Consider the following 15,171-nt stretch of genomic DNA (forward strand, 5'->3'; position numbering starts at 1 on the left):
AAACTCCAAGTCACACTCTGAACACATTTCATAAATCATAGATGTTATTGGCTCAGGATGGGCCAAGTTTAAAATTGTGGGATTGATGTCTTCCATAGAATCACATAAATGTTGATACAGTGTTTTTGCTCAAAAGATCTTTTTGTGATTTAATAGTGATAAGAGCATTAGGAGAAGTGGAAAAGTGTTAAGATAGTCTGTTTCCTCTTAGGCCTGACCTTAGGCAGAATTGGGATATATGTAAATAAACTTCAGTAACCCCTCCCTCATTCCTTTTTTGGCCCTTCCTCTCTATAAGCACTAAGGGTCCTCATGCCAGGAAGGGTAGTAACATTAATCTAGATAGTGACCTATTCTCTAGTCTTTAAAGACTCTTTTCTTCTTTTCCCCATCAAAACCATCTCAGTATGGCCTTCTTTCATTCCCTTTCTCTGCTAAGCTACTTAAGCTATGTTAATGTCATACCTCTCACACATAATCTGTATTTTAATATGGGTATTTGGAAGCAATGCTTTAATCCAGAGGAGTGATTTTAATGATGTCTGATGTCAAAGGAAAAAAAAGGGGGGCAGCTAGGTGGCTCAGTGTATAGAGCTCCAGCATTGCAGTCAGGAGGTCCTGAGTTCAAAACTGGTCTCACACATAACACTTACTAGCTCTGTGACCCTGGGCAAGTCACTTAACCCCATTGCCTAACCAAAAAAATAAAAAAGAAAAAAAAAAAGAAAGACTTTTTTAGGAGCATAGTAAAGCCTCATACCTCACACAATATAGGGAGCCACTATTACATGCCAAAAAGGGCTGGGACATATAATATATTCAAAAAAATTCACGATTTCCCCAAAGATGTTTATAGTATGTCTAACAAATATAAGATTGTTTTGAAATCAGCTTGCTTTAGAATTGAATGACTTTTTAAAATTTTTAATTATAGTCTCTACTCCTGAATGTTTGGCTCTCTAAAGAAAAAGATATTCTTGATAAGCCACAGTCTGTTTCCTGTCTTCACACTATGCTTTCTCTTCTGAGTAAGATGAAAGGTAAGTTGCTTTAAAGATACATATAAGTTAATGATTCTCAAGAATATTCCTTTAAAAAAAAACAAAAAACGAGAAAAATGCCTTTATATATATGTGCTTGTTGTTTTCCCAGTTGCTCGTCTCTAATTTGTTGTACTTGAACTACATCAGTATCTGCAGAATTACTGAAATGTGTGAATTCAGTGTTAAATTAATATTAGCAAGTTTGGAAGATACTAACAGCATAGCTCTTTATTTTGCTAATTATTTAGGATTCTTTAAAATATAATTTAATTTATAAAGTGGAACTTAACTTTTTTTAGGAAACATTTTGTAAAGTGCAATAATATATATCCTATTTTTGTATGTGATATTATTCATCAAGAGCAGTATGACTGAAATTTGTAAAGATAATGAAAAGTGGTACAATTCTATACTGGCATACCCGGGGTAAAATTGACATGCTCATTTATTGCTAATGGAGGTATGAAGTGATTCAGTATTTTTTGGAAAGCAATATGAAATTATGTAGCAAGTTACAAAATATGTTCGTACTCAGTGGCTTCGCTACTAAGGGTACCCTGAGAAAGTTTTTTTTGTGTTTTGTTTTTTGGTGAGGCAGTGTGGTTAAGTGACTTGTCCAGGGTCACACAGCTAATAAGTGTCAAGTGTCTGAGGCCAGATTTGAACTCAGGTCCTCTTGACTTCAAGGCCAGAGCTCTATCCACTGAGCCACCTAGCTGCCCCAAAGGTACTGGAGTGGGTTGCCGTTTCCTTCTCTAGTTCATTTTACAGCGAAGGAAATGGAGGCAAACAAGGTTAAGTGACTTGCCCAGGGTCACACAGCTAGTGTCTGAGGTCAGATTTAAACTGCCCAGTACTCTGATCCACCGCACCACCTAGCTGCCTCGTAAGAAAGTTTTTAATAGGAAAAAAAGATCTAGCTGCAGAACTATTATCATTATTTGTAATGGCAACATCCTGGAAATAAACTAGGTGTCCAGCAATTGGGAGTTGCTGAAAAAATAATGGCATATTAAAGTTATGGAATGTTATTCTGATCAAAGAAATTATGAACACTAAAAATTAAAAGAAATATGAGAAGACTTAGGAAGTAAAGCCAAATGAAAGCAATACTAAAGGAACTGCAACTGTCTAAAGATAACAGAAACAGTGACATTTATGTTAAATACATAGAAAAGATGTTGAAAAGGGCTCAAAGAAACAGGTAATCAATAAGAGTTTCTAGACTTTTTTGTTCTTTTTTCCTATATTCTTGTTTATAAAATTATATGTACTTATCAATGGAGGTTAAAATTTATTTTGAGAAGTATAAAACAACGAAAGACATTTATATAGAAAATGAGTCAATGTCAAGAAAAGTTCAGCTCCAACTTTTCTCCTTTTATATGTAAGAGTGACCAGAACTACAGTCTTACCCTAGGATATTACTGTAGTAACAGATTTAGAAGTAGTGACCTGTTTGGGATGTGCTCCATTGACACTTGGCTTCAAGGACAGGATCATTGATTGAACCTACCTAACTGAAATCTAAGTCTTTGTGTTTAAATTACTCACCTTCTAACTTATCATAAAGATATGTCCTTATGAATTTAGTTTTCAGAGCTGGTGCTTAACACAGTTGAACTACAGCAGACAAATGGAATTTTTTTCCCCTTCTTTGCAGTTGCTATAGATGAATCATGGGACTCACAGTCTGTATCCCCTTGGTGGCAACAAATGCGTATGGCTTGTATTCAGTCTGAGAATAATGCAGCTGCCTTGTTATCTGCGCATGTTGGGCATTCTGTTGCAGCACAGATATCCGATAATATAGCTGAGAAAAAAGTAAGTCAGCAAAGATGCTCTGTAAATCTGTTAATATCTTTTTCTAAAAGGACATTTATGTTATCTTGTGACTTGCCGATGGGAGAAGCTTTAGAATTTGAAATGTATATCTGGTGTTATTGATTGAAATTCTGCAAATTTTTTATTATGAGATATGATGACCTCAATACCATTCATTAGATGACATTCATACATACTTTCAAATGAGTAATAGCACTGACCTAGGAGTCAGGAGACCTTGGTTCTAGTCCTACAAATTTTCCCCTTTGGGCCAATCACTTAACTTCAAAGGGCTTCACTTTCTGATTCTCAGATGAGGGTATGAAAGTTCTCAAAGGTTCCTCCCATATCTCTACAAATATTATTTTATATATGACTGAGCTCCACAAATGAGTTACCCATTGGGTTATCATTGTGGGGTCTACTTCCTGTCACACCTAGAGAACTCAGAAATGTTGTTTCCTGTAAACAAAGTTGTGAACTATCTTAGATCTTAGTGGTTACAAATTCAGTTAAGGAATACCAAATTTTTTAAGTCATGAATTGTTGTAGTCCAGTCCTCTCATTTACAGTCAATAAAACAAGTGGTAAAAAGTAGCTAAAATGGGTTTGCAGGTATTAACTTTAAACCTTGTTAATTTTATACAAAATTTCATGTTAATAAGTAAGACATGTAACACATATTTTCCAAATATAATCAGTGTGTTAAAACTACTTCAGCTGCCAAAATTTGTTGAGAAATAAGCATAGCCACTCAGACTAGCTTTTCATAAACTGAAACACTTCTTTAAGTATAGCTTGGTTGAATTGGTGGCATTAAATTAAGTCTCATTTCAGATGTCTAAACTCTATTTGCTTTTGTTCCACTCTTTCTGTAAGCTTCCAACCTGCCCTCTCAATCCCACCTCTTCAGTTTAATGGTGCCTTTTTTTTTAATGGAACACAAAGTAAAATAAACTTAATGAGAAATGTGTTCTTTTCCCTCTCACATGCCTCTAACAAGAATTGTTCTGAGGTCAGTTAATAAAAAAGGATGGTTTTGTGAAAGATTCTGTTAGGTTTGTGATTCAGAGAATATAATTCTACCTGAGTTTATTTTCTTAGGTAACCTAAATGTTGCACACTATTTCTGCAATCATAGCAGTTTTGAAAAATGTATTTCTTAGGTAGGCATTTTCTGCAGCTGCACAATTATATAACCTAATAGGGAAGAGACTGATCCAATTAACATGAAATTGAAACTACAAAGGAATAGTTGATAAAGTTGGGGGATTAGGGGTCAAATTGTATGCCTTTGGGGACAATTCCCTAAAGATCGTACCATGGTGTGGAAAATTGAAGTGTTTCCATATAATTTGCATATAATTTCTATGGTGCTAGTATTATCAGGCAGTTTTCAAATGAAATTTTTTCATGGTATAGATGATTATTGTTTACCAGATTATAACCAGTCCCTTTTCTGTTAGTTTTCCCAAACAGTTCTAGGTACTGACCCAGAGGGACTCACTGATTCCTGGGAGGCTCTTTCCCTTGATACTGAATACTGGAAACTTCTCTTGAAGCAACTGGAAGACTGCCTGATACTTCAGACTTTGCTTCATAGTAAAATGAACACTCGAAGCTCCAAACTGTCTTCTTTGCAGGCTGAGCCACTTATGAGTCTTTCTGTTAAGAAATTACTAGAAGGAGGAAAAGGTAAATTAAATTAGAATTAGTTTAAGTTTTTCAACCTAACTTTTTTTTTTTTTTTTTTTTTTGGTGAGGCAGTCAGGGTTAAGTGACTTGCCCAGAGTCAAGTGTCTGAGGCCGGATTTGAATTCAGGGCCTCCTGACTCCAAGGCCTGAGCTGTATCCACTGCGCCACCTAGCTGCCCCAACTTAACTTTTTACACCATATTTTAACCACACAGGGAAACATAGGTACAAGTGCACATATATATGTGTGTATAGAAATATTATACCCTTTTTATATATCTGTATATAACTGTCTCAATTATCTTTTTCTAGCTTTTCATTAAAATTTTTACTGAAATATTTTGTTTTTATATCACCCTCATTTCCAGTTACAGCTCTTCTTTTCCCCCCAGCTCCCTTATGAGCCATCTTTTATAACAAACAATTAAAAAAGAGGATGGGGGGAGAAATAGTTCAGAATAGCTAAGCAACATCTCAACTAAGTTTTATAATATATGCAGTTTTTCATACCCATAAACCCCCACCCCTGAAAAGAGAGGAAGGTACATTCCCATACTTCTTTTTTGAAGTCAAGCTTGATGTTAATATAATTATGTAACATTCAGTTTAATCTTTTTGTTGTTCTTTCCATTTATATCATTAGTCATTGTATGTTTTGTTTTCCTGATTCTTTTTACTTTACTCTGCATCAGTTCATTTAATTCCTCCTTTGCTTCTTTGAATTATTTATATTCATTGTTTCTTATGCTACAATACTATCTCTGTTTAACAATTCTCCATTTGATGAGCATAGCAACTATTTTTCCTCCTGTTCTTTAGAACCACAAAAAGTAGTGCTATGGAAGTTTGGTTTTATAGGACTGTCTTTTTGTCTTTAACCCCCTTGGAAAGTTATGCCTAGAAGTGGGTTCTCTGGGTCAGAGAATCTTTTTATTTTTTTCACTTTCTTAGCATAATCCCAAATTGCTCTCCAAAATGATTAGATCATGTCACAGTTCTACCAGCAGAGTATTAGCATGCCTGTCTCCTCTGATATTAATGAACAGGCAATCAACAAGCGTTTGTAAAGTGCTTACTCAGTGCCAGGCATTGTACTGAGTGCGAAGGAAAGAAAGAAAAAGAAAAACAGCCCTGACTTTAAGGAGCTTTCCTGTTGTTGGGAGAGATAACATGGAAGTAAATGGGTATATATAAGATTTGTACAGAAGGGAGAAAAGGTAACCTTAGAGGGGACTAGCCTGTAGAAGGACTAGGAAGAACCTCTTTCAGTTTTCTGGATGTCAGATGAAACTGCGGCATTTTGATTTGCATTTTTCATTTTGTTAGTGATTTGGAGCTATCTTTCATGTGGTTATTATTAATAGTTTGCTATTCTTCCTTTCAGAATTGTTAGTTTATATCTTTTGACCACCTGTCCATTATGGGGGTGGTTCTTGGTCTTGTACATTTGTGACACACACAGACACACACACACACACACACACACACACACTCATACTCACTCACATACTCTCTCATACCTTTATGAGAGCTATTTGAAACAAACATTTTTCCCATTCCATTATTTCCTTTCCTCTCCTAGTTGTACCTAGTTGTTGATGAGCTCCCTCCCCATCTATAGCTTATACTGTTCTCTTCTAATTGTTTTGTGGTCTGACCTTTTTAATATTCAAGTCACGTCCATTTTGAGCTTGTTGTGTATAACATAAGATGTTGGTCTAAATTTAATTCATATCAAACTTCTTTCCCATTTTTCAAGCATTTCTTAGCAAATAGAAGTCCCAAGTAATTTATGTTCTTCAGTTTCTTGAATTCTGGAGCTGAATTCCATTATTTCTCCATGTTAACATTTTCTGCCCAGTTTTAAATTCTAAGTTAACTTGCCCTTAAGGGAATTGAGAGGATTGAAGCAGCAAATGGTGGTGGGAAGTGAGTGAACCATTACTGTGGCTCACTTCTGGAACTAACTCAGTTCCCTTTCTGTTCAATTATGGGCCTAGTCCGATTTCTGTCTTCTGAGAAAACTTTATTCAATTGTGAGAATTTTGAAAAGACCTTATTGAATTTTTTGAACCTAGACATGCATGTCTGGGAAGCTGGACCACCCCTACCTGCTACTTAGCGAACCTTAACTAAGGACCTCAGTTATGTTGACCAGAAACCCAGCCAGATCCAAAGATTGATTGAAGGAATTTTCTCACAATTGTACCTCTCAAGCAACCTTTATGTCTTATCTGAAAACTGACCCCATACTGATCAATCAATTATTGTTTACATTTTCCTTTGATTGAATACAGACACTTGGGAGTAGTGGGACCTTTCTTTTCCTGAATTCAGGAAATTGTGCCCATTTACTCTCCCCCTCCCAACTTGGAAAGTCCCTAGTCTTTCCTCCAATTACAAATCAAATTACTTGATGTTGCATTGTTTCCTTCTAATTAGTTGGTTTTATTTGATTAATTGCTTTTAAAGTATAAAAATGTGTCTCCCCTGTTTTCGGGGTCCAGCCCTAAGCTGAGGAAGGGGACTGGTCTTGATTTGTTAGGCAATTGGAATTCATTGCCTAATTAATCAATATGCTTGGAAGCTCCAACTTTTGTTTCCTCAGTCATTTCATTTTTCACCCATCACACTCTTGACACCCAGCATGCACTTGAATCATTTTCATTTACTGCCATATGTATAGCTAAAATATAACATCATCGTGCTCTTAAAATATTGTCCTTCTAAGCAAAAACCACCGTATAGATTTCATCTTTTAAAGGTCATGTTTTATGCTTCTAAGATATTACAGAGCAGAAATATTTTCATTTTAGTAATCATTCAGTTAGAATTATTATAAGGAGTCAAAGGAAGTGGCCTCATTTCCTTTGTCCTGTATGTTTTAAAACATTTCAGAAATATAAGTAAATATATTGAATATTTTTATTTATATTAAATATGTGGAAAAAATTTGAATATTTATAATATTCTGTTTTGTGAATAAAGACAACAAGAATTTATTAAGTGCTTTCTGTATGCCAGGCACTATGTGAAGTACTGGGAGGATAGGAGCAAAAAGAAAAAAGTTTCTATCCCCTAAAAGAGGATAGGGAAAATTAGGAGGAGTATTAATAGGGGAGCATGGTGGCAAAGGCCTGAGAACTCCTGATGCTAGAAATAGGTTTGAAACATAGTATCCTACTTGTCCTCAAAAGGTAAGTAATAGTTATTTTTAGTCCATGTTTTATTACGGAGAATCCAAAACAAAGATTGAGACATTTCTAGCATAGTGCCTGGCGCATAGAAAGGGTTTGTTGACTTGACATGTTTAAGCTTAAGTCCAGAAGTAGAGCTAGGTATCTTGGTTCATAAGCTAGCATTCTGTTTTACACAGAGTCACCATAGTGACATCTTTATGATATTCCATTGCCTAAAATTTACTTTTCTTTGTCTCTTACTCATCTCTCCTCCTCCCAAACTTTAGGAGGAATTGCAGACAGTGTAGCAAAATGGATATTTAAACAGGACTTCAGTCCCCATGTATTAAAATTGGCTCATCAAGAAAGAATTCCAGAAAATTCAGAGGAACCTAAAGAAGGTATTAGTAAAGATTTCCTTGAGGAGCCAGAGGATTTACAAGCCATCCTAGGTAAAATAAACTAATACATAAAAGCAAAAATCTTAGAGTGGAATGATATTACTGATTTTCATTACATGAAGAAATGAAAAACATGTCCCAACTTCTGACTTTCAGAATTGCTGAATTTAGCCTATCAACAGTTTCCTTGTAGTCTTGACTTAGATGTGTTACATGCACATTGCTGTTGGGAATATGTTGTTCAGTGGAATAAAGATCCAGAGGTAAGATTATCTTTCAATCTTAAAAATTAGGTTTTTTCTGTAACTACTCCTACAAATGTGGAACTGTTTGTTAATAAGTAGCTTACAATATACAGTAGATTTTTCTCATCATTTTTAGACTGTAATAATAAGTACAAACCCCAGTCACTTTTATTCCTTCCTCACCTTTTGTGAGATTAAAATTTGACAACCAAGACTAAAGTCTTAAGGTATTAATAATCAGGATGAACGTAGCATTATTGAATCTTATCTGATTTCTTCTTAATAATTACTATATGTGCAAATGTTTGTGAATTTAATAAAATTATCTTGCTGTATTCTTAGAACCTAGTTATTAAGAAAATCATATTGGTTCTGTAAGTTATGTAGGGCCAACTCTGGATAAAATTTGAAGTTTTCCTTCAGTGACCTCCTGTCTATTTCCTCTCAGCTATACTGTCCATACTCCTCTTTAAGTTGTCAAATGTTTTCATGTTACCAAATGTAATACCCCAAATAGACTTGATATTTGGATGTTGTGACCCTTGTCTACAAATTATCCCTGCTTCCTCTCAAATCAAAAATCCTGTTAGATCAATACCTTGATCTCAGCTAGTTGTCAGAGAAAAAAAAAATCTTACGAACTCATTCATGCAATTTTTAGTAAATGACATTACTTCTGAGATGTTTATAGTAGACATATCTAAACAATAAATTTATTTGCAGTATGGATAGTAATTGTTTCTCTTTGTAAATTGTATACATCTCCCTTATCTTCACATACATTCATGGATTGACCCCTCAAAATTAGGTATCAGACACCTAAAGTTGCCTTTCAATATACTCTAATGTAAGTATATTTTAGGCAAAGGTTTAATTATATTTAAATTATTTCAACACTTCCAACATTAAATGGTTTATTAATTGTTGGATAATTTGATCAGGCCTCCTGTACTACACATCTGAATATTTTTACTGAAAAAGAATCATCTGTTTATATTCAAATAGCTTTAAATCTTGATCCTCTATATTGTTCTCTTAGAATGTAAGAATCTACTTTCTTTATTTTTCTTGAGTTTTTTCTTGTCTGTTTTCTTTCACAACTGACTATTATGGAAATGTTTTGCATGACTACATATGTATAACCTATATAAAATTGCTTGCCTTCTTAATGGGGGGGAGAGAATTTGAAACAACATTTTAAAAACAAATGTTAAAAATTGTTTTTACATGTAACTGGGGAAAAATAAAATACTAAATAAACATTAAATAGAAAAGAAAGCAAAAAAAGAAAATGAGAATCTGTTTCTTTTAAAAAGTTTATTTTTTATAAAGTTTTTGGTTATATATGCGTAAAAATTCTTATAAGAAGATAGACGTACTGGAGTGATTTAAGACTAGCGCCAAAGTAGATTTTGCATCTTGATGCTACTGTCATCAGATGAGAGTAAATCATACTAGATTTGCCAAATGTTTAGTGATTTATCTAGGAAAAGTAGTGTTTGTGAGTGAATAACCTGAGAAGAGACCATTGAAATAACCTTGTAAAAAGTTAACATTTTACATTATTCTGTGATTTATAAGATTTTAAGATAACTTTAGTTATTGAAGCATGATTTTAATCTCCATTTGCATATGAAACACATTAAATTATATTTTATCACTTTTCTTTTTATTTTCCCATATGTAAGGAAGCACGTTTTTTCATTAGGTCTATAGAACACTTGAAGAGTGTTCTTAATGCCCATGTGCAGCATGGTAAGTAGTCCATTACATAGTGCATTCTTAATAAGTAATAAAGCAAAAATGCTTCAAATCATGCATGCTTATATGTAGCTGATACTACCTTGAATTGTAGTTTCAAGATTTTGCTATATCTGAAATAATACTGTCATCTTTATAAATTTCATATGTATCTCTGCTACTAAAGCTAAATTAGAATGAAGGTCTAGCTATTGTGGCAGATAGCGTCAGAGGGATCATTCTCTCCCTTATGTTCCCTGGACACTTTCCATGCAATGAAGTAGGTGATGTGGAATGTCTCCATTTTACATAAACTCTTTGAAGATCCTGGGAAAAATTTGGTCTCTCCCCAGAAATTCCTGCCTTAGTTTCTATATTCTGCAGCAGAAACCAGGGCTATGGTACATATAGTTCATATCTCAGAAATCTGAGTTTATACCTCAAAAACTGATACTTATATATCATATGTTGAGTATGGATTTTTTATATTGCTTAACATGCCAATGTAATAATAATTAATTTCCAGGGAAAAAATTATAGCTCATCATCAAGATATCATGAGAACAGGTCTCTTTATTAAGAGGTTTTCATTAGAGAAATAGATTTTCTTGATCATTAAAAATATTATTAATTCTATAGTAGTTATACACTAATACTTGGTTCCGGGTACTGCGGATACAAAGACACAAGCAAAATAGTATCTGATTTAACTTGACTTGACTTGCCATCAAGGGGCTTTAGCATATGGAAGACAAAAAGTGTGCATGAGTGTGTTCAGTACACCAGTGACCTTAGAATTCCCATCCTCTGTTCTGCTATGGATATACATTTAATATAGTAATGTTTGATGTTTTATTCTGAAGAGATATTTCATTAACTATATATGCAAATGAACCAATATTAAAGCTATTTAAATCACCCATAATATTTCTAAGCTTTAAGAAGTTTCTAGCTCTTCAAACATGGTAGAGTTATGTAGATGTCTTGTGCATTCTATTCACTGTTATTGCTCTTAATTTTTAGGCATTGCCCTAATGATGTGGAATACATTCATAGTTAAAAGGTTTTCTTCTGCCACATACTTAATGGATAAGGTAAACTAATTTCGTATTACAGCTTTTTTTTGTTCTCATTTTTATAATCATATGTATACAGAGAATCTGATTTTGTCAGTGTGAGGAATTCTTGGTGTGGAAATTCCTTTCATCATTGTAGATGATGACTGACCTATGACTTAGTGGATAAGTCCTATGAAGTTGCCTGAGGTACATAAGTTGATATTCACACTGTAAGTGTCAGAGGTAGAATTTGAATTCTGGGCTTTATTCCAAGTCCAGAACTCTGTACACTATGCTGCCTGCCTCTTATCTTAATTATACAACAGTAAAATATAATACATATTTATTAAGTACTTCTTGTATGCAGAGCACAATGCTAGGGGAGATGATTCCTGCTCTTGGGGAGCTTGTAGTCTTGTAGGTCAATAAGACAAAAGATTATGTTTATGCAAAATATTACATAATTGCATTACAGGTGCATATCAAGGTGAAATATGAGGTAAAGGTTTTTCCTATCTTGGGCAGGGTTTGGAGGTCTATGAATATGTTTTGTTTTGTTTTGTTTTTAAAGAAAATATTGATAATTGTATTTCAATATAATTATTTCCTTTGTAGTTCTATGTATTATATCTTATACTCTTAAAAACATTATTCTGAGAAAAGGTTCATAGATTTCACCAGTCTTCCAAAGGTGTCCACAACACAAAAAAGGTTAGGAACGCCCCCATGCTTGGAGGAGGTGGCATTTGCACTGGGCTTTAGAAGAGTAATTAGATATTCAAAGAGTTTCAAGCTGGAAGGAAATAGGCAATAGCCTGAGCAGGGAAACGGATGTTAGAGTTCAGGGTGTGTTGTATAGGCCAAGTTGTCTGGCCTGGATGGAGTATAAATTTTGTGAAGTGAATAATATAATAATAATAAGATGTAATAGTATCATAAAATTTGTAAAATTATATATATACACACGTACACATATACACACATATGTACATATATACATATACATACTCATACGCACATATCTCATTTGATTCTCATAAAAACTCTGTAAGGTGGATGCTATTATATTACCCATTTTACGGATGAGGAAACCGAGGCTGAGAGAGGTTAAGTGAATTGCCCAGCTTCCAGGTGTTCAGGGCAAGACTCAGACTCAGGTCTTCCTGAGTTCAGTTATCTATCTGCTGTTCCACTTCAAGGTAGGGTATCACCATATTGTGTAGACTCTTAGGTCTAGAGGAGTTTTTTGGACTTCCCTTAGGAGGCTAGAGAGGCACCAAAGAGTTTTGATTGGAGGACTGACATGACCAGATCTTCTCAAAAAGAAGATAATTCTGTTAGCAGTAGGAATATTGGGCTGAACGGAGAGTAGAAGAGTAGAGACTGGAAGATCTGAAAGACTGTTATTAGTCTAGGCAAGTGATAATAAGTCTCTAACCTTGTGTCGCGGCAGCACTGATAGAGCAGAGCGAATGAGGTCAAGATTTATTAGGGGGATGTTTTCAGCAGGTCCTGATCATTGTTGAGATAGAGTTCATAGAGTTCTAGATCTCAGCTTATGGGGACTTGAGGTCAATCCCACTCTATAGCCCACTATTTTGTATATGAGGAAACCAAGCCTCTGGTTAACACAGCTAGTAAATGGAAAAGGTAGAATTGGAACTAAGGTTTTCCTGATTCCAAGTCCAGTATTCAATCTAGACACTGTCTTGATGAGGGAGAAGGAGAGGTCAAAGATAACCCCAAGGTTATAAACATGAAAAGTAAAGGAAGTTGTAATAGAACATATGGAGATAATTAATTCAAAAGGAAGATTAGATTTATAAGGAAAGATAATAAGCTTAATTTAACTTTGAGGTACTTGTGGGATATTCTGTTAGAGATAATCTATTGGCAGTTGCAAGTATGAGTCCGGAGGTCAAAATAATATTGAGAACTAGACAAAAATAAGGATTTAGGAGCCATATACATACAACTGGTAGTTAAAGTCATGAGAGTAAATAAGGATTTCTGAGTCATGTGAGCAACAACGTGGAAGTCTAGACATTTTCTTTGATGTTGCCAAAACAGAAACTATATGCCAAAGATAAAGCACTTTCTTTTCTCTGTGGTGTAGGACACCTAGAATCCAAAAGATGGTAAAAACAAAACAGAACAAAAAAGCTCATTGACCCTGATCTCACTCAGTACCCATCTCTCACTTCCCATGCTACCAGCAGCAAGGCTTCGCTAGCAGACACAAAGACCCAACACAGGCTTACAACAAAACTAATTCCCATAACCAAGTCCCCTTCCCTCTTTTCAGTACTGTGGAGACCCCCAGCTCCAGGCTGCAGACGTTTGCCTAGGCCATAACAAACAGCCGATGGTGCAAAGCTCTGAATTGCCATTACTAGGGTAGCACCAGCACTGCCAATCACTGAACTGCCAGTGTTGAAATGGACAACCCTTGTGGCACCAGCATGGCAGCTCTCTGTACTGCTGGTGCCAGTTCAGAGAACTGAGAAAGAGAGGGAGTGGACCTAAATACCAGAACAGAATGGGGAGGAGGGCTGTAATGCTCCACAAAGCCTGAAGGAAAGAGCATGGTATCCAGCAGGGGCTAATCCTGACCACTCAAAAGTCACTTGGAGCAAAGACGCAGGCTGGTGAACTCTGAATTGCCCAGAATGGGAGAAGGCTTTGAGATCCAGCCCCCAAGGAAACCATCAGCAGAGAGAACACAGAAGAGAGGACATAGGGGAAGATCTGAGGGGTAAAAAAAAAGACTGAAAGTACCAGAGATCTCAGGAAAAAGAGGACTCAGAGCAGATAAAGCAGCATGGAAAACATTAACAGCAGAAGGAAGTACGGCCTCCAGATCTAGTAAACAAGTGAAGGCATTTGTGAATAAATACTGCTGAACAGAGGAGATGATCCAATACTTGATGAGATAGAGGACCTTGTGGAATGTGAGAAGAACATGGAACCCTGAAATGCTGTTCCAGTGTGGTTCAGAAGAGAAATGACAATCATGAGAGTAGAATAGATGGGTTGCACAGCAAAAATAATGGGCAGAATAAAAAACCTAGAATCTGCAATGGCATGTCTTTCAAAAGAAAGGAAAGAAAACAATATATTGGGAATGCAAATAAACAGAAGTGAAAGGCAATCTATTAGAAGAGAAACAAAAAAAAAAGAAAATATGCTTACTGTGCAAGCAGAACACACCAACCTTGAAGACAAGATGTGTAGAGACATCCTAGCAATCATAGGTCTCCAAGAAAGCCATGACAGGACAAAAAACCCTTAACACCGTAATGGAGGAAATAATAAAGAATTGCCTAGAACTTCTGAACAAAGAAAATGAAGTACCTATCTAAAGAATTCACAAGTGATCTCCAGAAAAAAAGACCAAGGCTACAAACCCTAAGACACATAGTGGTTAAATGTAACAATTCAATTCAGACACGACAAGTTCTGCGTGTGATCAAGAGAAAGACCCTCAAATTCAAAGGAAAGGAAATTTGAAAGACGATTTTACACCCACCAGAAAATGTAGGAGGCAATGGAATAAGGTGTTCCGAAGAGCAGTGGAGCTCAGAATCCAGCCCAGGGAGACCCACCCTGCAAATCTGAACTTAACCAAACATGAAAAAAGATAGATGTTCAATAATAAAGAGGTGTTTAAACATTTTTTTGAAAGAAAACCAGAATAGATGAGATTGTTTCTCAGACACCCAAAATGATAAAAATGCAAAAGGAGGGAAAAAATACAGTAGCCAAAGACAGCAATAGCAGCTAAGTGACAGCAGAGGGACCACTAATAAACTTTTTTCTAAATATGCATAAGGAGGCCCAGGGTGAAGGTAGAAGTCTGGTAGAGACAAGAGGGAAGAGGTGAGCGTGGGGGATTATGGACATAACCTGGTGACAGCTTGCCTACAAGTGAACCATTTGTGTGTGTGTGTGTGTGTGTGTGTGTGTGTGTGTGTGTGTGTGTGTGT

General features: G+C 35.5%; 1 protein-coding gene and 1 pseudogene across 1 annotated transcript in view; one reads left to right on the forward strand and one right to left on the reverse strand.

Annotated features, from left to right (window-relative positions):
• Positions 1–15,171, forward strand: part of LOC114049726 (rab3 GTPase-activating protein non-catalytic subunit) — a 127,945-nt gene that overhangs the window by 94,009 nt on the left and 18,765 nt on the right. The window contains exons 22-28 of the mRNA XM_027871106.1: positions 935–1,040; positions 2,707–2,867; positions 4,334–4,562; positions 8,029–8,193; positions 8,299–8,405; positions 10,076–10,142; positions 11,151–11,221. Coding sequence (XP_027726907.1) covers positions 935–1,040; positions 2,707–2,867; positions 4,334–4,562; positions 8,029–8,193; positions 8,299–8,405; positions 10,076–10,142; positions 11,151–11,221 — 906 coding nt within the window. The remainder of the gene's footprint in view (positions 1–934; positions 1,041–2,706; positions 2,868–4,333; positions 4,563–8,028; positions 8,194–8,298; positions 8,406–10,075; positions 10,143–11,150; positions 11,222–15,171) is intronic.
• LOC114049790 overlaps positions 13,369–15,171 on the reverse strand; it is a 5,772-nt pseudogene continuing 3,969 nt past the window's right edge.

This window comes from Vombatus ursinus, unplaced genomic scaffold (assembly GCF_900497805.2).
Source record: "Vombatus ursinus unplaced genomic scaffold, bare-nosed wombat genome assembly UNPS02014798.1, whole genome shotgun sequence".
Lineage (NCBI taxonomy): Eukaryota > Metazoa > Chordata > Mammalia > Diprotodontia > Vombatidae > Vombatus > Vombatus ursinus.